The sequence below is a fragment of the Mus caroli genome, unplaced genomic scaffold (assembly GCF_978045245.1).
Source record: "Mus caroli unplaced genomic scaffold, Mus_caroli_1 scaffold_19, whole genome shotgun sequence".
NCBI lineage: Eukaryota > Metazoa > Chordata > Mammalia > Rodentia > Muridae > Mus > Mus caroli.
The window spans coordinates 87300619-87325354 of record NW_028227274.1 but is presented as its reverse complement, the minus strand read 5'-3'; the positions used below and the strand labels follow the sequence as shown (position 1 = coordinate 87325354).

The window sequence follows — 24736 nt, the reverse complement described above, 5'->3', positions numbered from 1 at the left end:
CAGAAATATAAGTCACATAAGCATATCATCATTTTTTTTTGCATAGATAAAACCAAGGTTTGCCATGCTGTGGAAATCACACACAGTATTTAGTGATGGTCTAGAATCAGGAAGTAAGGCAGGAGATTGAACATTATGAGTCAGAAAGAAGTGACTCTCTACTTGCTGCCCCAGCCCTCTTCATCCACTTATTCAGGTGGCCACATTTATCTGCTTTTCATGGAACATTCTAAAACACTGCACCTCCAGAGCATTCATTGTCTGTGTCCTTTCAGTTCAACTTTCTGTAGCATTGCACAGAAAGAAAATTATCTCAACAATAAGTCTCTGATAGGAGATCTATTCAGCAATGAGCTGTCCTTTAAATGTTAACCATCCCAGCTTGTAGGCTACTTACCCTCCAATTACTTTATTTTCCACCTTTCAAAGGGCTTTATTGTAATAGAGCAATTGTATCTTTAAGAAACTGAGGGAAGCTGCAGATTTCTGAGAACAATTTATCAAATTCAGAATGAAAACGTGCTTCACTCTTTTTAACAATGGTTCTAACAGGATAAAATCTTGGGTCTAAAAACCATAGGAATCATTCACTTTCTCTGCTTTGTGTTTCTACTAAAGTAAATGTTTCTTTCTTCCCTGTGAAAAATCAAATGAGCTCCCTGATTTTTTCTTGTTTCATCTTTTCATTGACAGCATGCAATTTTTTTTAAAACCATCTAAAGAACAGATATTCTCTCCAACAAAACAATATCAGCAACACCAACAAAATCTATTTGCTCTATAAGAGAATAATTTGAACAACTCTTCTGAGGTACTGAGTTGTCTGTATTGGAAATTACTTGAAATTAATAATCTATTTCAATCCTGTATACTTAGGTGATAAGGATTCAACTTACCTTGTTTTATTTTTGTTTTTTTTTTTTTTTGTCCATATTCATTCATTGTATCTTGTATCATGGAGTTATTTATTTCTCTGTATGAAACCACCCAATATGTCACTGCTCTATAAATTACCTCATTGTGGTACTTATTTCAGATATAGAGAGTACTTAAGTGCAACCTTACACAGCCTTACTAAATGGTAAATGTAAAATATACCAGTTTTGAAAGTGCTTCCTTTAGAGTTAAAAATCATAAATAGTGTGATTTATTATTGTCAATGAAAATCTCTGAGATTATGCATTTACATATGATGTTGAAAATAAACTTCCCACCATTTCATGGCTGCTAGTAGAGCATCTGAGACATGTAGAGTAAAGACATCTAGCTTTTCATTAGCTATTTACGACTAGCAGTATTGTTACTAACCACTGCATCAGCATCTTTGATGGTTTTCAGAGCTCTGTTTCTTACCAGTAGCTGACATAAGAAGTGGTCAGGTGGCCTGTACACGAAGTGAAATATGTTACAGATATGTAACCCAAGTTTGGGGCATCTCTATATTTTTATATATAGCTTCATACGAGTCTCCAGGAGACATTGTTTTTCTTGTACTGTAAGAACCAAATCTAAATCTTTGAGTTCTACAAATACCTTTGAAAAGATGAATGAGAAACAAATGTCTCTGCTCATAAAACATACAGAGATACAAAAGACCCACAGAGCTGCCTGTGAGCAAGCTACAACAGCATAGGTCTTGTTTTCTCATTTTCTCACCAAATAAATTTCAATTTGCAATTTTTAAAATACTTTAAATTGCTAGCATTGCTGCAGACTTCATTATAAGAAGCGTCAAACAATCATATACTTTCTCATATTGTTATCAGAGTTGTTAGGGCCAAAGCCTGTGCCCTGTTAGCTCTAGCAGACTAGGCTTAGGCACCTATCCCCAATAGGCCAATATAAAAGAGATGGGTAATGATGAAAAGTGAAGAAAGGAAATTTATTCAATTTGACCACGTTTGAAAAATGAATGTCTAAAGAGGTCCAGTGATATCCACTCTGGTCCATGTTTGGGGGCTTAACTAAGGTTTAGATTTAAATAGAGGCCAGGAGGTGTGCACAGCTAAACAGACTTGGTCAAGGTATTGTCTTGCCTATCACTGCCCCATCATTGTGTAGACTCAAGTCTACCCTGCACAGTGGTCAGAAAAGTTGAGTTCTTCCTCTGGCTGACATCAGGTTTCATCCTGTCTTTTCCTTTTCCAGAGTGAATTTACTAGGTGTCTTGGCTAGTTTTATGTCACCCTGACACAAGCTAGAGGAAAGGAACCTCAGCTGATAAAATGTATCCATGAGATTGGGTAAGCCTGTAATGCATATTCTTGATTAATGATTGATATGGAAAGGCCCAGATTACTGTTGGCATTGCCACTCTTGGACTGCTGGTACAGGGTTCTATAAGAAATTAACCTGGGCAAGACATAAGGAGCAAGCTAATAAGCAGGATGCTTTCATGGTATCTGCATCAGTTTCTGCCTCTAGTTTTCTACTTTTGAGTTCCCTTATTGGTAGAGTTTGGCATGAGAGTTGAAAGAAACTCATGCCTTCCCAAGATGCTTCTTGTCATGGTGTTTTACAATAGCAAAAGAAACTTAAGACACTAGAGAAATTTTAATTCCTTGAATACCACTGTTTCTATAGTCTGATAGCCAAAGAAAGAACAAGTGTCTCTTTAGAATATCTTCACTTCTGTTTTGACTGCTACAATATTTATACCTATAATGCATATTAGACAATCCCATTTAGCTTTGTGTTATGGTTTAAATTTTCATTTAAAATAAGGTTGTTATTCTCCCATTAGTCAGGACCAGGTCACATCATCTAATTGCTTTGATTCAACATGTAATTTTTATGATCAAGGGTATACAAAGCAAGATGTGTACCTGCTTCAATCCCTGCATGTGCCGTTCTTCTGTGCACACAAGACGGAGCTGTCACATGCATTTTTCATGGTTTTAGTCATTAATATTTATTGAGTGCCATGTGCCTTGCATTTTAGAAGGCCGAAAAGACACAAAGATAAATAAACTTCCTCTTCACCAGCTTAAAGGAGAAGCTACATGAGAAATAAAAGATAAAATGAGGTTTGTACCAGATGCTAAAAGAATATAGGAAGGTGTGAGTGGATTCTCACTCAGGCTAGAAAGCCAGGCTTCCTAGATGATTTTGTTCTACATTCAATCTTAGCCAAAAGATGGAGAAACTATGTTCATACATACATACACACACATATACATATGTATGCATTTACTCATGTGTATGTGTGCATATGCATGGGTGTGTATGTGTGTGAGAGAAAAGAGAGAAACAGAGAAACAGAGAGAGAGAGGGAAAGAGAGAGAGAAACAGAGAGAGAAAGAGAGAGAGAGAGAGAGAGAGAGAACAGAATGTTTATTTAGGTCAAAGGATGAAATTTGTGGAGGTTTTCTCCTTTCATCATCAATGTTCAAAGGACCAAACCAAGATTGTCAGTTACTTAGTTACTGTTCTATTGTTGTGCTTCAGTGAAACACCACAAACAAGAGCAACTTTAGGAGAAAAGGGTTTATTTGGCTTAAGCTTCTACATCACTATTCATCATTAAAGGAAGTCAAGGAGAATTCAGAAAACAGAGCAGGAACATGAAGGCAGGAGCTGATAGATCCATGGACATGTGCTGCTTACTGGCTTGCTTGACCTGATTTCTTATACAATGCAGATCCAACACTCATGGATGGCCCCATCTACATTGGGATGGGCTCTCTTACATCAATCACTAATTAATTAATAAATGCCCTACAAGTCACTCTATAGCCTGATTTTATGGAAACATTTTCTCAGTTGAAGCTCTCTCCTCTCAGATAACTCTATTTTGTGTAAAGTTGACATACTACTAGCCAGCACATCAGTCTTGACAACAAGCACCTTCACCTAATGGGCCATTTTGTCAGCCCTTTATTTTGTTTTCTGAGATCGAGTCTCTCTAAGTGAACCAGGTAGGCCTTCAGTCCCTTCTTCTAAATGAATTCCTGAAGGAAGTAAGCTTGGTGAGAACTAAAGTTCAGATGACTGTAAGACAGAAACTGGAAAAAGACAGGGTACAAGCCTGACAAATACAGATGCAGATGCATGCAGCCGAACATTGGAGTGAGAACAGGGAACCCAATGGAGAATTTAGGTCAAGGACTGAAGGAGCTGAAGGGATTTGAAAACTCATAGGAAGAACAGCAATATCAACCAACCAGACACCTCCCCCACTAAAGCTCCTTGGAACTAAACCACCAACTAAAGAGTACACATGTGGGAATCCATGGCTCCAACTGGATATGTAGCAGAGAATTGCCTTATCTGGCATCATCATTGGGAGAGGAGCCCATTTGTCCTGTGGAGGCTTGATGACCCAGAGTAGGGGAATGATAGAGCACTAAGGCAAGAGTGGTTGGGCCAGTGGGGAAGCAACCTCAGAGAGGCAAGGTGGAGGGAATAGAGGGTCTGTAGAGGGGAAACTTGGAAGGGTGATAACATATGAAATGTAAATATATAAACAATAAAAATGAAAATAAAAAGAGTAAGCACATTTAAATTTATAAAGATCCCTTAGTTGATACATACATAATATATACATATACATATATATCACACACACATATAAAATATACACACACATATATACATAACACAACACATACCCATACACATATATACATACACCCACATATAAATACATGCACATATATAGACCTATACACACAACATCTCTATACATATACACATATACAGACATATGTATACATATACACAGAACACACACACAAAACACACACACACATATATATATATATATATATACACACACACACATGTACATACACAACACACACACATACACTTTATACATGTTCAGAAAAATCATGACAAAATTGGTTAAAGATAACAATTTTCTTAGAAAAGAGCCCAGACAGAATTAATGTAAATCATTAGTTCCACAGCAAATACAATATTATACAATATTTTATCATAGATTTTGCTGGAAAAGTAGAATTTATGGGTAAAAATTTTGTAACCCCCAAAGTTACAAAATTATGTTTCTGACTGTATTAAGAACCTTAAATACTATGTGAGGAAGATTTAATTCTCCCAAAACAAATACAGGAGTAGAAGTTACTTTGGCAAAAATATATTGGATATGTGGTCAGCTTGATAAGAAAAACAATTGAGGAATGGATACAGAAAATGTGGTACATTTACACAATGGAGTACTACTCAGCTATTAGAAAGAATGAATTTATGAAATTCCTAGGCAAATGGATGGACCTGGAGGGCATCATCCTGAATGAGGTAACCCAATCACAAAAGAACTCACATGATATATACTCACCGATAAGTGGATATTAGCCCAGAAACTTACAATACCCAAGATACAAGATACAATTTGTAAAACACATGAAACTCAAGAAGAATGAAGACCAAAGTGTAGACACTTTGCCCCTTCTTAGAATTGGGAACAAAACAGCTATGGAAGGAGTTACAGAGACAAAGTTTGGAGCTGAGATGAAAGAATGGACCATCTAGAGACTGCCATACCCAGGGATCCATCCTATAATCAGCCTCCAAACGCTGACACCATTGCATACACTAGCAAGATTTTGCTGAAAGGACCCTGATATAGCTGTCTCTTGTGAGACTAGGCCGGGGCCTAGCAAACACAGAAGTGTATGCTCACAGTCAGCTATTGGATGGATCACAGGGCCCCCAATGGAGGAGCTAGAGAAAGTACCCAAGGAGCTAAAGGGGTCTGCAACCCTATAGGTGGAACAACAATATGAACTAACCAGTACCCCCCACAGCTCATGTCTCTAGCTGCATATGTATCAGAAGATGGCCTAGTTGGCCATCATTGAAAAGAGAGGCTCATTGGTCTTGTAAATTTTATATGCCTCAGTACAGGGGAATGCCAGGGCTAAAAAGTGGGAGGGGGTAGGGGAGTTGGGGGGAGGGTATGGAGGACTTTTGGGATAGCATTGGAAGTGTGAATGAAGAAAATACCTAATTAAAAAAAACAGAAACAAAAAAACAAAAACAAAAAACAAAAACAAAAAACAAAAAAAGGAAAACAATTGGGTTCCTTAAATATTAGAATGAGCCAGATAATAAAATCAAGATAGAGACAACATGAAAGAAGTGTATGGATCAAGGAGATGTTAAGGAGGTAGACACCACAGGATTCAATGGCTGACAGCATGACAAGAGATGATGACAAGACCAGGAGACAGATGTCCCCCAGGCATGGGATAGAAGCTACAGGGTTAATGTATGAATTATAACCCACATCAGTGAGTGCAGAAGAAAAGGCACACAATGGAGAATAGTGATGGATACATCTGTGATATACACTTTCTTGGTAATTGCCAAGCTCTTGTTGGGCCATGCATTACTATCCCATTGATAAATGCCAAACGAAGCATGAAGATTCCCTTCATTTCAGAAACCAGGCTTACTAGTGATGTGTTTGTGTGTCAAGTTGACAAGGGGTCAATTGTACTGGCTAGTTTTGTGTCAACTTGACACAGCTGGAGTTATCACAGAGAAAGGAGCTTCAGTTGTGGAAATGCCTCCATGAGATCCAGCTGTAAGGCATTTTCTCAATTAGTGATCAAGGGGGAAAGGCCCCTTGTGGGTGGTGCCATCTCTGGGCTGGTAGACTTGGGTTCTATAAGAGAGCAGGCTGAGCAAGCCAGGGGAGGCAAGCCAGTAAAGAACATCCCTCCATGGCCTCTGCATCAGCTCCTGCTTCCTGACCTGCTTGAGTTCCAGTCCTGACTTCTTTGGTGATGAACAGCAGCATGGAAGTGTAAGCCAAATAAACCCTTTCCTCCCCAACTTGCTTCTTGGTCATGATGTTTGTGCAGGAATAGAAACCCTGACTAAGACTTCTTCGCCAGTAGGTAATAAATGAATAATATGGCTGTATGGGCTCCAACTGATAAGCTTGCCCAGTTTCCCACAGCATCTTTGCATCTTTTCTGTGTTCCTTAGAGAAAATTTTATCCAAAGCAAATCAGATACAAGAAAATAATGAAATATATCAGGTTTGGCTTTATCTACTGGTTTGTGTATGTAACCTCAGTCATCACAATTATTGAGGCACATAAGCTAAAGATATAGTTATAACAACAGGAAGCAAAATCAAATTATGGCATCTCAAATTATGTTCTGTGTCATTTTTCTGTATTTGCAATAGAGTTTCTATTAAAGTTCTTAAAAAAAATAGTGTTTTACCATCCTTATTTTATTGCTAATCCAACTTGGAACAAGTATACATGCTCTGTCAAACATTCAGAACAATACAGATGACCCATTAATTCTGATGTGTGTGTGTGTGTGTGTGTATATATATATATATATATATATATATATATATATATATATGTATGTATGTTTTTGAGACAGGTTATCATGTAGCCCAGATAGGCCATGAACTTACTGTATCATACCCATATCTGCTCTCAAGACTGCAATTACCAGTATCACTATGTATCACAATGGTTAATTAATTGATTGTGTTCTAATATATAATTTTGACTTATAAAGTTTAAAAATATATTTAAAACCCTTATGGATAGGACTCCTAGAATTATGGAATGGAAATAAAAATATAAAGAGTTCTTAGGAGGAGACATTTATATTAAAGTAGTATACAAATAATTCAGATTATTCTACAAACATTTTAGATTATGGTGTAGTTTACCTAAAAATAGCTAACATCTCTACTATGTAACTTTAACTCTAAGATATATTTTCAAAATCATGTTAATTTTTCTGGTGCTTGCTCAATGTAATTGTACTTTGTGACAGACACATGCACACACTCAAACTGACAAATAGTATATTTTTAAAATACAATGGTTATGTTAAATATTTTCAAAGTTTTGTTTTGTGATTATCACAGTATTTCCCAAATCTCAGAAAAAAATCAATCTAATAAGTTATTAAAATGTATGTCCTAACCAAGCTTCTACTCTGATAATTATTTTAATAATCATAAACTTCTAGAACCAGTGAGGTGAGTAGTCCAGGCTCAGTGTGTTACGCAAATTTTGCAGCAGGGCTTGTAAATTGTACTTAAAATCTTTAGAACTTTGTTTTCAGTCTGAGACAGAATAAAAATGTGCTGCATTGTTTGAAAATCTGAACTATTATTTGAAAAACAGCATCCTGATACTGCATTTACAATGGCGTTTTGGAAATCCATCCCTGTAAAAATTTGACATTTGACAGTTCTGGGGATAGTATTGCTGTCATAAATCAAATCTAAGCAGATATTGCATGAGATGTCTCTATCTCAGAAAAAGATGTTTATCTGCCTAATTTAAGATAAAGATTGTAGCAAACAGCATTTCTCATTACTTATTCTCATTACTTATTAATTACAGTTTTGAGAATCATTAACTAATATGAATTTTCTTGTTCTTAATTTGCATGGCTTTAATGTGATATTTCAGTAAATGCATTAAACAACCAAATATAGTGTTCAGGTCTCTATCTGAAATTGGTATATTTATAATTGTATATAATTCCTTCATTGTCAAAACTGCTAACATGCTCACAAATGAGAGCCAGTATAAAACCTAAACTTAATTTTTACTGTATTCAAGTTTTATAAACAATCCTTTGAAAATGATGATAGTATAAACTTTTGAAACCACTTTAATTTTTTGTTGTAATTTATTTGATTTTCCTTTGGTTCATCAACACCAATGGATTTTTATTGTGTTCTATACTCACGTTGTTTCAAATTAAAATATACCTTTTTAACATTCATCATTTTATTGGCTACCATAGACTGGTATAAAGCCTGCAATTATTCAAATGGATTATTTGTCTGCTAATAGTGAAGAGTTAAGCTAGCTTTCATGAAGCAATCACAGTTGTAGAAAATTAATATCCTGGTAGGTAATTATAAGAATTAGAATACAAGACAAATTAATTCCAAGCAACAGGAATAAATGGATGTTACATCAACCAGAAAATTTGTAAAACTATTTTTGTTATAAAAAATGTTATGAAATGACTATTAAAATTAATTCTATTTTTTAAAAATAGAGCATCTTTAGCAGTAATAAAACTACATTATATTGATTTGTCAGTATCTTAATGTTTTTAAATTGCCAGTCTAATTATGAACTTAGTGTTACATAAAACTATTATGCGCTTAAATATTTTATAAAATGTTTAAAGATATAAATAAAGAATATTCATTACCTGTGAGACGAATATCATAACTTCAAAGATAACAGCAACTTTAATAATATCAATAAATATTATATATCTATGTTTGTACATTAAAGACATGAAAAAAGAAAGAAAGGAGATGATACTGTTACAATTTTAAACTAGAGTGGTAAAATTTAACTATAATTCTGTTAGGTTTGGAAGTAAAGGTTAAACAAATTAAAAACCCATAACCAATTCTGGCAATAAAAATAGAATGTGAAACCAGATTCTAACATTATAAAAACGGTATTCAAGTAAATAAACAACTGAAGTTTAGGAAAAGGAAAGGGATGGAAGAGAGAGTAATTCTCAAAAATATTAAAAACACTATGAGCTGTATCTGTGACCAGTCTCACAAGACATAATCACTGGTGGAATAGGCCGTGCCTATCATATTAGTAACCAACCACTTTCTGCTTCAATCTATGGTGCACTCCACAAAGCATACTCCATATCTGGCACCATTATTGGGACCAAGAACTTGTAAACAGACAAATTCCCAGCCCTAATAAAGAACCTATTACTAACACTCAGCTAAATGAGTTTAGTATTAAACCAACCCCTAATAACAACATTTTACTCACTGATCAGTTTAGCCCTCAATCAGAGAAGTTTCTTTTTTGCCATCGATGGTAATTTACACAGAGACCTACAGCTGGTTAACATGTAGAGAATAAGAAACTGCAGAATACTCATCCCTAATGGAACATCTATAAATACTTTCTCTCACCAAGATCCAAGAACCACTGTGGAAAATGAAAGAGAGGGATTGTAAGAGCCATAGGCAGTGGAAAATAAGTGCTGTTTTCTGTACACAGCAGGGCATTCGTATATAGGAGCTCACAGCAGTTGCATAAGAATACACAACTGTGCAGTCTCAGGCCCCACAAAATCCCAACATGAGGAAGGAAGACAGGCACAAAGTTCTCCCCCTATCTAAGGAGCTGTTGGCAGTTAGTAGCTTCTGAGAGAAGGAGAATCAGTCTTTTTAAGGAGTGAAACTCCTAATGGGTTGACCATCTTCAAATTAAAGCCACACAGTCAAGCATATATGGGCTGCACAAACTATACTTAATGGGTTTAAAAAAAAAACGAAAAAGAGCCAGTATACTTACTGTCTGTGCTCTTTGTGTATTAGCATATGGTAATTAGCTATTAGACTGCACAGCATGTTAGCTTACAACATATTCTATTTAAGGAACTATTATGAACACTATCACAATTCTGAGAAACCTGAAGGGCTGGGTAGTGAGGAAACATTGGAAACACTCAAACCAAGTAGTCTTTCAAGCTCATGTCACTGAATACTACACAATATGACATATTGAATATAGAGCATTAACTGAGGTAAATCTCTCATCAGTTCAAGAGATAAAGAGAGAAAACAAATTTATGCAAATATTGGGAAAAGGTAAAGGAAGTTCTTTAATATTCTTGTAGAGAGGAGAACATATTTTATTGGTTATTTTACTTACTTACATTTCAAATGTTGTCCCCCTTCCAGTTTCCCCTCCCAAAACCCTCTCTCCTATACCCCCTCCCCCTGACTCTATGAGGGTGCTTGCACACCCACTCACTCCTCCTGCCTCAGCATCTCAGCATCCCACTGTACTGGGGCATTAAGCATCCACAGGACCAAAGGTCTCCCCTCCCATTGATGACAAATAAGGTAATCCTCTGCTACATATGCAGCTGGAACTATGAGTCCCTTCATGTGTACTCTTTGGTGGTTTAGTCCCTGGGAGCTCTGGGTAGTCTGGTTGGTTGATTTTGTTGTTCTTCCCATGGGGTTGCAAACCCCTTCAGCTCCTTCAGTCCTTTCTCTGACTCCTCCATTGGGGTCCCTATGTTCAGTCTGATGGTTGGCTGCGAGTATCCAAACCTGTATTGGTCAGGCTCTCAGAGGGCCTCTCATGGGACAGCGATACCAGACTCCTGTCCAAAACCTAGGAAACTTAAAAACAGACCTGACTTTTTTTTGTAATCTAGCTTTAGGAACTTTGTGTGACAAAAGAAAATTAACAAAACATCAATGATGGAACTACCGAAATGGTTTAGCAGTTATGAGCACTTGGTGTTCTTCCAAGGGCCCTGAAGTCAGTTCTAACATACAAACTGAGTGACTCATAAGGACCTGTAACTCCAACCTCTGGGGATCTGAATCCTCTCTGTCCTCCATAACACTCTCACACACATAGATACTCATACAGACACACACACAGAGACACACACATACACACAAATTTAAATATTTAAAAGAAAAAACTCTAAATACCATTGAGATATATGTAAGTTCTTGTACTTGAACTTTAGAAAAGTACTTTCCTATCCTGGGAGAAAGGGTGTAAATTAGTGAGAGGCATTTTGATACTTTAGGTTTAAAAAGCTTATAACCTAAGAAGCCGAAGAGTGTTTCGGTTGGTTGGTTGGCTTTATTTGGTTGGTTGGTGGGTTGGTTGGTTGGTTGGTTGGTTGATTTGTTAGTTGGTTTTAGTTCTCTGAGACAGGGTTTCACTATATAGCCTTGGATATCCTGGAGCTCACTCTATAGACCAGGCTGCCTTTGGACTCAGAAATCCACCTCACTCTGCACAGATTTATTAGGAATTAGATTGTTTGATTAAGAGGGAAATCCCTCAAGCTAGGATCTGTAAGCTGGAGACTCAGAGAAAGCAGTAACATAATTCATAAAAAAATCTGAAAGTTTGAGAATCAAGAGTTCTATATCCAAAACTAGAAAAGATGGGCACGTCAACTTAAAAAGAGAAGTTACGCTGACACCATTGCATACACTAGCAAGATTTTGCTGAAAGGACCCAGATATAGCTGTCTCTTGTGAGACTATGCCGGGGCCTAGCAAACACAGAAGTGGATGCTCACAGTCAGCTATTGGATGGATCACAGGGCTCCCAATAGAGAAGCTAGAGAAAGTACCCAAGGAGCTGAAGGGATCTGCAACCCTATAGTTGGAACAACATGATGAACTAACCAGTACCCCGGAGTTCTTGTCTCTAGCTGCATATGTATCGAAAGATGGCCTAGTCGGCCATCACTGGAAAGAGAGGCCCATTGGACTTGCAAACTTTATATGCCCCAATACAGGGGAACGCCAGGGCCAAAAGAATGGGAATGGGTGGATAGGGAATTGGGGGAGGGTATGGGGCACTTTTGGGATAGCATTGGAAATGTAATTGAGGAAAATACATAATAAAAAAATATTAAAAATTAAAAAAAAATAAAAAATACCAAATTAAAAAAAAGTGTAATATCTTTGTTGATAAATACTGAAATTCAGAAATAAAAAAAAAAGAGAAGTTACCTTTATCCTTCCATTTGCAGTATACAGATAAACTGGATGAGGTCTGGTCACATTGATGAAAGAGCTTATTTATTTAACCTACTGACTACTTTACAAAGCACCTCCAAAGATATTTGGGAAATCATTATTTTACCAGCAGGCTACGTTGTTCATCAATCCTGTCTGGATGACACATGATACATAATCTCTTCCTCTCAAGTTGGTTAGTTTTGTGTTTGTTTGTTTGGTTGGTTGGTTTGTAATTAGAATAATATCACCATGAAATTTGTACTCAATGAGCAGAAGTTTTCATAATTTTCTTTTTAACCATTCTTTATATAGATTAAGCCAATTATCATTTTCCCCAATGGATCAAATTATGCTGAACCTGATCCTTGATTAAACCCCAAAGTTTACTTAAGGTCATAAAGCTACACCATCAAATTTCCACAAGAAACTCAGAAACTCTCTAAGAATGCTAGTTTAAATTTCAACTGTTAAAAATTGAATAAAATTCAAATACAGTTTGTAGGAGAAATCTTGGCAATGCATGTTGGCATTTCAATGCATAATTAATCCCTGATGGTTAATTATTGAGATGTAATAGATCTGTGGCTGGCTAACTCTAATGTGGTTTCAACTTTCACCTACTTTAAAATTAACATTCAAGTATTAAACACAGCATAAAACCCTCCTCTGCCAACAAGATACATTGGTGAGTTCACTCAGCCAACCTAGCCCATTATTCTACTATTTCCTCTCCTATCCAGGTGCATGAGTACAGCCTGCCTACTCTTTTCGCAGCTAGTGTCTAGAAGGTACTTGTTAAAGATCTTTCCCAACTATTCAGCCTAAGCTTTTATTAATGCTTTTATTCTACGTTTTCTTCCTCACCAGGAAACTTCCTCGATTAATTTATTGTAATACTAACTTTTGTCTTATTATTTGAAGAAACAACACCCTTTTAGCTCCTCCAGATTCTGAAAAGTCATTTAAGCACAGGACTACTAAATGTCTTTATCAGGGTCATTTCCTCTTACCAGCTATTGTCCAAGAGTTTTGTTTGGGGAATCTGTTTGGCTTTTATGAAGAGTTTCCATTAGAATCTACATTATAAAGAAAATTGGTTAGTAAAAATAGAAAACCAGATGCCAGCCAGGTTGAGGGAGTTTAGCTATATGTGCTGATAACACACTTCTTAATTACTGGGAGAAGAAAATATTGTGTCTGTCTTCTTGTACCCTCTTCTTCTTGCCATCTCTATGTAAGAATCCTTGCACCCAGCACTCCAGTTTGGCTGCTGTTTTCTACTACATTTGCATTCTTTCCACTTCATCGACAGTATGGGCATTTGGGGATGGAGCAGGGAAGTTTCCCTTGAAACTAAGCATTCATTATGCTTTTATTGTTATGTGATGTTCTTCAGTTCCCTGAATAATTTTGTTAGTATAAATAAATGCACTAAATGACTATACACAGTTCTAGAGTGAAACTCTGAAGCTTAGGTTCAGTAGATGCACATAAAATTACCATGTCAGAGTGGGAACATATGGAACATGTGAACAAAATATCATTTCTACTGAAACAGACATGACTACAGCTAGGGTGGAAATACAAAATTTAAGAAGATTTTTAAAACAGACTTATTGCTGTTAACGTATTTGCAGCTTTTAATTTGTAGCATTGTGCACATGCTGTGTGAATGCATTCACCATATCTGTCTGTATGTCCAAGTGTAGAAAAACTGACAGAACATTTCACTAGACTCCTTGTCAGCAGGATGAACAAATGTATTCTACTGAGTTTTTAATTTAAGCCTCACAGTTTATTTTTGTTGTTTTTGCTTTCATCATCACTGCCTAAGGGCATGGTTCCAGTGAATGCTGAAAGGGGCTTAATTATTTTTCTCTCTTTGTTCACATTTATTGTTTTCTTGATCAAACAGCCTTCACGTATTCAGTTCTGATTGAGGTATCTTATTTTGCTGATTAGCATTAAACAGCATAATTTATGAACTGTCTGAAGTAAATGAATAGTTGAAGTAAAAGAAAGTCATAAATTAATTTCCAATTAAACCAGAAATGATTTACAGAGGAGGTGAAAAAATATACTGATGACCTTGAAAGAGAATAACATAAAAACATCATGGAAAGAAGCAGCATATTAAGGTGGTAAGGGAATGCAGGAGCTGAGCAGGGAATGATGAGCTTGTGAGCCCACTCTGCTCAGAAAAGAAATTAGGCACACACCTACAGTTTTTGCTAACAACCTTATGTGTTGATTTGTTTAATTTCCATTATACCTACAGAGAATATGATTTCCCAACATGGGATGATGAGACCACAAAAGTACAGCAAAGTCCAATTTGTTTCTGAAGCTCATTGTAGTGGTGAGATTCACTGTTCACACTCTGAAGGGATAGCGGTTTGGGGTGCTGAAGTGATATGTATGGTTTTATCACCCACCTGACCTCTGGTTCTACTCAACAAAGGTAGAGCAAACCATTCACTTGCTGTTTGTAGTTTGCTGTCCTTGCCTGACTATATTTCTTAGGGAAGCTGATCACGTCTATAAAGTCAGAGCCCCCATTTCTAAGACTCTTTCCTGGAGACTTTTGGAGTAGAAGGGTGGTAAATGTTCTTTGTATTATCTTCCAGGAGACCCAAGTTCTGTTCCAAGAACTCATAACAAGAAAATTAAAAACTGTCTGTAACTTTGTATTATCTTCCTTTTATGCTCAATATTGTAGAATTAAAATAAAAACACGATGTTTATAAGAAAAATCTTTGTTTTCAACTTAATCCTTCACTTTCAGGCCACAAATAATAAGATTTAAAGATATGTCTCACCTCTCTCTTCAGATATTTTTATATTTTAATAACAGTTGCATAAAATCAAATCCAAAAGAGTATTTTTTGAAGAATACTTAATTTTTAATTACATGCATATGTGTAGTGTGTGGGTGCACATGAGTGCAGTTGCCCATGAAGGCCTGAAGTACCTCACCAAGTCCTTTGCAACTGAAGTTACAGGCAGTTGTTAAATTTTTTTGGCATGAACTCTGGAGTCCCTTGGAAGAGCAGTACCACAACCTTAACCACAGAGCATCTCTCTAGACATAAGAGCACGTTCTTAATACTTCCAGCTGGTATATGTTAATAAACACAATGTTCCTAGTTAAAAGAATCATGAATTCTCATTAATAAATGGTAAGATAAAGGGACAGAAAGTACACACACAGACACACACACACACACACACACACACACACATCAGTAGTTTTTAACTGCATCAGTTTGTCATCAATATCATGCCAAGATGCTACCCCCTTACAGGCCTTTACTAACTGCTCTAGCTAACATTTAGGACACACTGTTATCTCAGATGTCTTCCTATGTGTTTTTTAGTTTGCACATACAGCCAACAGACAGTTTGATCTTCCCCCTAGGACAGTGAAACCCATGGAGACTACTATGGAATCACAGCCTTTTATTAGATGACAACATTTGGCACAAGCTAGCTCACTGACTTAACATTTAAAACCACAATACATGCTAAATAAAACAAAAAATTCAAGCTGAGTGCCTCTATTATCATCATCTGATTTCAGATCAATAAACCAAAAATCTCATAGCAAAACAATATCCCTTAAAGTTAACTACAAAAACCAAAATGAGAAGCAGCATGTATACATGGTGTGTCCACTTCTGAGATCCCGATTTTTAGAATTCCCTTAATTTCTATGCACTCCTTTAATTTATCTTTTCCAAAGCCCCTCTCTAACATCACCTTAGCATTGCCTTTATTGACCACCCCCCCCCAGTCTCTGACTTCTCCCTCCTTTTCCTGTTTCTCTGCTTCATTTTCATGCTTTTATATCATCAGAGTCCTCATGAAAAAGCAGAAATATTCCATTGAAATTTTTAAATAATTTAATGAAGAGACTGCATATAGACCAGTAGAAAAGCCATGGTAGCTAATGAGAAGTAAGAGAGAGATGCACAAGAGCAGAAGTAATGACATACCTCTTCCAAAGCACGAAGACACTAAGTGGGGAAAATGGGAGTAAAGAACTGTTCAGGTATCCACATTTAACTTTCAGACTGTTATAGTAACTACTGATGTATATTAACTTTGTGTATCACACCACAGCATAGATTCAGCTGTAGGGCCCTGGTCATCAAGAGAATCAGGCCAATGACAAAGTTAAAACAATTTCTTGCTAGAAAGCAAGATTTGTCTCTCATGTTTTTTTTTTAATTATTTTAACATTTAAGCAGTTCTACCAGTTTTAATTAGCCTTTAATTACACAATTCCTATGGGTTTTCTCTCTTGGATCTCAAGCTTTCTTCATGGCAAGGATATTTTTGGAGTTGTCAAGCATGTGGCAACAAAACTGGCTTTGAGCCTATGACATTGCAAAGGACAGAGCAACTGATGGGTATGACAGTGGAAGTCCCATGTTTCAGTGTTAGCAGATAGTGTTCTCTGGATTCCACACCCAGGAGATCAGCTAAAACACAAATCAAATTAAATTTATTTCATCCCTTGAGTACAGTATAAACTCTGAAGGGGAAGTGCATAGTATCAATTTTTCTTCTGTCTCTCTAAGCCTTTCCATCAGGTACAAACCATCCTCAAGCACAAAGAATAATCACTGGTTATAAAAAGTGGTGAGACAATGGCTGGAAAATCTTTCTAAAGCTTTAATATGTGCACTTCTTTCTACACATTGTAAACATCTTGGCAAATGTTAAGCAATCACTGTGCTTCGGTTCGCATTAGATGATTTTCTATCACAAGTTATCAGCAAAACAGTTAAAATCATGGGAAGAATTCTCTTGGGTTATATTTTGTATAATATTCAACCAGTAAAGCATTTTAGTGACAATTGAAGCATATCACCTTGGTGAACCCATATATGCAATCAATTATAGGGGAATTCACAAAGTTCCTGGGGAAACCAGAACCCCTAACTTATTGTAAAATATTCTTTGATAATTGGCTGTTACTGACTAGGGTAAAATTCAGTTTGCCTATTCACAAATGCTCTAAAGAAAGCATTTCATGGCATTAGAGTTGCAGAAAGTGAGTGTAACAGAAAAGAAAGAAATTATTAAGCTTTCCATCAGAAGTAGCTTTACAGAGAAAGGATTTTCTGCCTTATTTCAAAGGCTGAGGACAGGAAAGTTGAGAGTCCTAAAAATTAGCCTAGCTCTATAGATGTTCAGAATCCTAGAGAAGATATTAGTGGGGTGGGGAAAATACTCTGAATATGTTTTTACATCATCAAGGTCAAGAAATCAGGCCTGATGTGGTGCTTGGACAGTAATCAAAGCTAACTGGGAAGCTGAGGGAGGATCAGATATTCAGCATCTGCCTTGATAGCTTACTGAGACTCTGTCTCAAAATAAAAAGTAAAAGGATAGGGGGATTGGCTATCATGTGGTTGACCCTGGGTTCAGTTCCCAGTGTTGGGTAAAAGAAGTGTCAGGATACCAAACTCTAGACTCTTGCCCACTTCCTTACAAATTCGGTTTTGAGGGTTTGAAGTCTTTTGTTAGATCTATTTTCTCTCTTTGCTAAGATGTCCTTTTGTTTCTTCTGAATGTTTTTCTTAGTAAAGTTTTCCTTTCCTCTTCTTCAGGTCATGGGTTTGGTTCATCAAAGATGTCCAGGGCACAGACATTTCCCAGCTATGCTCCAGAACAGAGTGAAGAGGCTCAGCCACCGTTGTCACGGTCCAGCAGCTATGGATTCAGCTATAGCTCCAGCCTCATTCAATGACACACCGAGGCCACCACTGACCAGCAAGACAGTCTGTCTTGGACCTGCCATGGGGTCATTTCGTCCCATGCTTCCTGGAAGACCAATTGCAGTACAATTTAACATTGGTAGGGCCTAGTCCCAACTAGAAGGTTAAACACTGAAGTTCTGCTTCCTTGATTCAGTGGTTAAGTCCTTTATTTATTGAATTTCTATGGGGGAAATCTATGTTTTACCCAAAAAAAAAAATAGAATCCAATAATATGAACACTCATCTAAATGAGAAAAATTCTTTGTGTCTGACATTAGCAGAAGTTTTGGTACTGGGAAATTTTTCCACTCCAGTTTGAGCCTGGCTGTCACTAACATTTGTCCTAAGGTTAGGTGCTTTTGTTTAGACATATGGCCTGTGTTTAGACATATGATGACCTACTGCAAGCCCTGTGGCTTTTTCAGTTTTGGCAGAAAGAAGTCAAGTGAGCTCTACAGATGGCATCTTTACTCTCTATGTAAAAATATCCAGTGTTAATAATGGGGTGCAAAGTTAGAATATTCCATTAAGAAGGGCCCTGTAGCTTGAGTGTGTGTGTCTGTCTGTGTGTGTGTGTGTGTGTGTAAGTATAGCCACGGATATTGCTATATCAACCTACAGATAAGTATATATCATCAGTGCTGAGGGTGATAGGATATGCTCTCTTAAATTATTGAAAACTAATTTGTTGCGTTCAAATTGATTGTTATGTTGAATATATTGATGTTAGAATTTTTTTTTAAAAAAAAGCCCCCCTACTAGCAGCAGTATTTCTGTAGTCCACTCTGATCCTATAAGGAGTATGTGTGGAAACTCAAGAGGAAAGTGTTTTGGAAGCAGGATAACAAGCCTAGCTGTCCTGTATGTTGGTTGTCATATTGTATGTCTAGTTAGTGTTGCCTTGTTATTGATTGTTTCTTCCCTTGGCCATCCATCAGAAGTACTTGAGGAATCGGTGTAATCTCCAACTCCAAATGGAGACTCCAAAATGTTGGAGAAAGACATAAAACTGATCTTAAAGTAAACTCAGCCATCATGTAGTCAAGAGAGGAGAACAAATGTTACACAAAAATAGATGTTAGGATTTTAAATTTCACAGACGAATTTCACAAAGGCCATCATCATTGGGGCTTGGCATTCACTGTGGAATCAGAACTTACTTGGCTTTAATTTTTTCTTGTATTGAACTTACTTGGCTGGGATGAAAGGAGAAAATGTTTCACTTGTAAATTTTTTAGCTCTAAAATATGACAAACTACCAAGTTTGAGGGAAAATAGGAAATTCCACTCAAAGAGGAAAAGTCTGGCTAATTCAGGTCAAAATAGAAATGTTTGCTGGGTAAAAATATAAATTACTATGCCTGACTCACCTGATGTCATGTGCCTAAACCAGATATCTATCAAGGAGTCCAGATCATATTTAAAGAACAAACAAACAAACAAACAAAAAAACCATGATCAGGCAAGAGGAAAACCTGATTTTTTTTCCATATTAGCAAATGTTCTATCAAAGTTAGTCTGTTAAAAGGAATCTTTCTCTGATCCCCATCAGGATTTCCTTCATCCTTATCCATAGGTGAAGAGCAAACTGACAACTCATTTCAGTGAATTACTACTGAGTAAAGTGTTTATGCATCCTTCCTTGATAAATGTGCACTTACTGCAACTACCTACACTCCCCAAATAACTCAGATAGGTATGAAAACCCTATAAAGACTAATCATAAGAGTTAATGTGGCTGTGAAAAATAATTACCTTAAGTCTTCAGGGATAAAAAGAAAATTGCCCAAACTCTGCACTGTGGATTTTGCTGACACAGCAGAAGAGCAAATGACTGGGTCCTACTGAGGACAGAGGATACAGCCATCCCTGGAATCCCACTTTTCAGGGTTAATGCCTCTGAGTTTCTTTAACACATGGCATCCACTGTAGAAATGCCATTAGTAAATACACCAGAGCAACTCTGAGCTGAGACTGTTCTAGCACGGTTCCTAGTGTGGCCATCAGAGAGAGCCTCTTGCTGGCTCACTGAGTCGAGCTGTTGCTTAGACACCACAAGTTTCTACAAGGAACTTATGGGGAAAGGCCCTGAGGGGGTCTTGATTCACATCTCAGCTTTATCAATGTGCCAGAAGCACAGATAGCAAGTCCAGTAGGATTCTGCTAATTATGAGTCTGCTCTTGTGTCTCTTTGGTGGGAGACAAGTACTCACATAAAGTAGCTTCACCATTTGGTTCTGATCATTCACAATGGGTTTCATTGAGAAGGAACCAAAAGTCACACATAAGTTTAGGCCAGTAATTTTTTTCCTGAAGATAGTGTCAGAAAAGAGTGTATGAGAGACATACCTCCTTAGTCTTTTAACCAATCTCATCATACTGAGAATAATACTGTAAAATATTTCATGATAAACTTTTGGAGCTTTATTCTAGCATACTCCTCCAAGTATACTTAAAATTTTCAGCTAAGTCAAAACTACTCAGAAAAGCAGTAGGAGAATTTATAGTAGCCTAATATGCTTGACATGAGGCAGTGATTATTGTAATAAAAGAAACAAACAGATGAACCTATATAAACCAAAGATGAGAAGATACTTGTGGCAGTCTCCCGTAGCCTCATAAAACCCATTCCACCATAATTGCTAGAATGGCTGTGGGTGTGTGTTAGCTCACCTGAACCTGTAGGTTCTTGACTTAAGATGCCTCTATACTTTCTCATTTTGAGGGAGAGACTACTATGCACCAAAGACATCTTTACGCTCCTTCTGAGTGTACCTCAGTTGGGCTTCCACTCAGATTTATACAGAGCTATGAAGATGGTTACCATATCAATATCAAGTTGATGGAGACAAATGATGAAAGAGGCTGATGTGCATGAGAAAGTCTCCTCTCAAAGTCTGGAGGTATACATGTTTTCACATAAATATTTGATGAGGGAGGTTGGGGTTTTTTTTTGTACTATAGTGGTAAATTAATATACATGCAATCTGTGACACATAACATTGCATCAAATATGCAGAAAAGTGTAAATGAACTTGGACCACTGTTTTACTGTTCTGGTGGGGTGGGGATTTGGGACAAAAATCACATCTTTTGCTAAGTGATTGAACAACAACAAAAAAATTTTTTTGCACTCAGAGCTAATTTACTCAGACCAGTTGGAAATAGTTTTGAATCAGTAGCTTTTGGCCACTGCCAGAATTTGAATTTAACAAAATTTAAATAGATATCTAGAGCAAGCCTTTTGCTGGTTCAGAATGAAGCCATTGTTTCATACATTAGGGAAGATGCTGTTTGATAGTGCATGTAAAATGAAAAGAAGCATATTCATTGGAACTAAACCTTTCCTCATTCTAGTATCTAGACAATTAGTTCCAGTGTGCAATTCTTCTGCTTTCACTGGGAAATTTTGTTTGAAAATCATTCATCCTTCTTATAAAATTACCAGCCATTCATATATCTCATCTAACATAGAATCCATGGGGTGATCAATATCTACACACTGTTAGTTGTAGATTTTACAATCCAATTTATTGCATGTGGTATCCTTATAGTGGATATTAAAAATACATCATAAAGGTTAATGTCTAACTCTCATTTTTTGGCCAAGATCTCACAAAATTATGTTTTGAGAAAGCATGTATAATTTACTTCTTTGATAATCGGAATCACATACAAAATAATCATTAGTGCTACAGTGAAAGCAAACTAAGGTAATTACATTATCATTATTTTTTTTTTAAAAATGTATTCCTGTCTTGACTATTTTAATATAGCACAATAAGTGGGCAGTATACATTCAGTGGTCCTGAGGTTTAGGCCTTTACTACTTAATATTTCACAAAGTACAAATGTAATGTTAATGACTGCTCCAAATGAAAATTATATATATATATATATATATATATATATATATATATATATATATTCTCCTAATTTATTAATGTGTCTATTCATATAATGCAATTACTTCCTTTTACAGTCATTAGTTATATAATCTTTGGATTACCACCTTCTCAAAAATAGACCCCCCAAAGGGTGTTTTTAAGTATGTAATCTTGGTTTTAAAATTAAGTAATATGCTACACAAATAAATTTCTAGCCTAGGTTATAAAATCTATGGAAATTACCCATGAAAAAAGGTAGAATCAATGGAAAATGATTAGTCTGTAGGATAATTTGAGCTAAATGATAAAGAATCCATTGACACAGACAGCATGACTCTTGGACCCTACTCTTCCAAGATTTAGAATTTCTTCTGTGTGGTAGATTTTGCCTTCTTTAGTCTAGTACTATTTGCAGGTGAAAAACAATCATATTATGTCTTAACATTTGCATAGAAAACACATTACCAACAAATGTGCTTCTTTTAGTTTGCGGAAAAAAATTAACACAAAGGAAGGTATATAAACTGCAATTTTGTAATGCCAGAATTGCTTTTTGTGGGCAACTTCTTTTGGAATTTTGCCATGGTTTGTGTTATCAGTGAAAAGGACTACTTGGTCAGTATACACAGAGAAACAGAAATCCCCACATTTATGTCCTCTAAATGAATTAGAAGGGTCACCTGCCTTTTTGTGTGTGGACAGCTATGAACCCATTCTTTCTTACTCAAGAGTGTGAACCTTGAAGTATTTCTACAGTTATTCTCAGAGAAGAAGGCTTAAATAGTTTTATCAATTTTGTGCAAAAATCTTGAGATGCCAGACACATTTTTAAGATGGGATTAAACCATGGCAGCAATAGAAAGGTCAAACAGAGTGAAAGATTCCTTTTATGTTTCCCTGGGGGGAGGGGTACCTGAAACCTGAGGGCTTTGTAATTTGTTCAGAGGCAATAAATGCTGGGAAGTTTTTTCTCCTGCTCTCCATGAATGTTCCCTGGCTCCACCCATCTCTCAGCAGGAAGTGGTGGGAAATGAGAAATAGCTTATGGCTCAGAATATCTAAGCCCTTGTACCTTGAAATGCCCCCCTTTCATTCTTACATAATTTTTTTTGGTCTTAGATTCATCACCAACATACCCCAAAAAGCTTTTCTGTGAGCAACTCGTTCCGTTGATTGCTATAAACATTTTCATTTATAAATTGTCAAACAGTGCTTTATTACCTCAAATAATAAGCAACCTAAAACTTAAGGCAGTGTTTTTCTTGTTTGTTGTGTGTCTGTTTTTACCATTTTTCTTTTTGCCCACTAACAACTTATATGATAACCATGATTATTATTATTTTAGGGAACTTTATCACTTCAGAAGACATTATGGCACCATTGTCAATAACTTTTATCACAACAGCATTAGATAGCTGATGACATTGGGGTTATATTCTTTCATGGAAACTACAGTTTCCACTCTTAAAAAATATTAAAGGTTAGAATTTTATATTCAAATATCATATTCATCATATTTTTCTTTATGAATTTAAGTGGGCACTATTTAAATTATTTGAAATTTAGATGAATAAGAAAAAAGTTTAAAAATCATCTTTTAGTTGTATATTTCAGATACTTTCCTCAAGGTTAAGTATTATGATTTTGTAAATATTTGTAAAGGAAAAAACTTCTTGTAAGAGAACTATCCCCTGTAGGAATTTCACATATACAGTAAGCTTTATTTTAATGTATTTAATTTTCTCTGACATCATCCCTAATCTGAAATCCTCATGTTGATTAATACAAATAACTTACAAATGTATCACTCACACAATGGTTTTAGACTAAGCATATAAAATCAATCCTCTCTGTAAACAGAACTGTGTATTACTGGAGTAAACTACCTAGCTGTAAGCAGGGGTGCAGAAGTTGAAATCCAAACACTGTTTGAAGTCACTCAAAATGCCCGTAGTCTCAAAAGAATCAAGTATTTGAATTTTATAAACAAAAATTCTGTGAAAAAGAAAGATATGATTTAATTTTAAGCCACTGCAGGATTTCTCTCAGAAGAACCATCTTGAGGAAAACACATCTCACAGACCACAGGGTATGTGAGAAATGGACAGAATGAAGGCAACATGCAGAACAGTGATGTTTGCACTTCATAGCAATCAGAAGTGCACATAATTACTCGAGCTAGTAATCTGATCAGTCAAATCCCATTCCGCAAACTTATTGTATAGCTCAAGAAACAATGTTTGATGGAGAGAGAGAGAGAGAGAGATAGGTCTAATAGTGGATAGACAAGGAGACTAGGATTCCACACTCTGGAGATGAGCAAACATGACATAATTTACTTCTTTCCTTTTCTTAGACACTGTTACTTTAGCTGTCAGAGGCAGTACATGAACCACACCCACTCCTGGGCACAAAGACCAGTGTCACCTTCACTGCAGATGACAAAAAACATTGGTTCCCTTGCCTTCTCTCATGTGCCCCAACCAAGACACATGCTCACATTCACAGACTCACTCTTACCTTTGGTTTTTGATTCACTCTATTCTCAATGAAGTATC

The 24736-nt window shown here is 36.4% G+C and overlaps 1 protein-coding gene across 1 annotated transcript in view; it reads left to right on the top strand.

The window, feature by feature from the left end:
- Dok6 (docking protein 6) overlaps positions 1 to 22158 on the top strand; it is a 456129-nt gene extending 433971 nt beyond the window's left edge. The window contains exon 8 of the mRNA XM_021150966.2: positions 18142 to 22158. Within this exon, the coding sequence (XP_021006625.1) occupies positions 18142 to 18281 (140 nt within the window). The 3' untranslated portion in view covers positions 18282 to 22158. The remainder of the gene's footprint in view (positions 1 to 18141) is intronic.
- The last annotated feature ends 2578 nt before the right edge of the window (positions 22159 to 24736 follow it).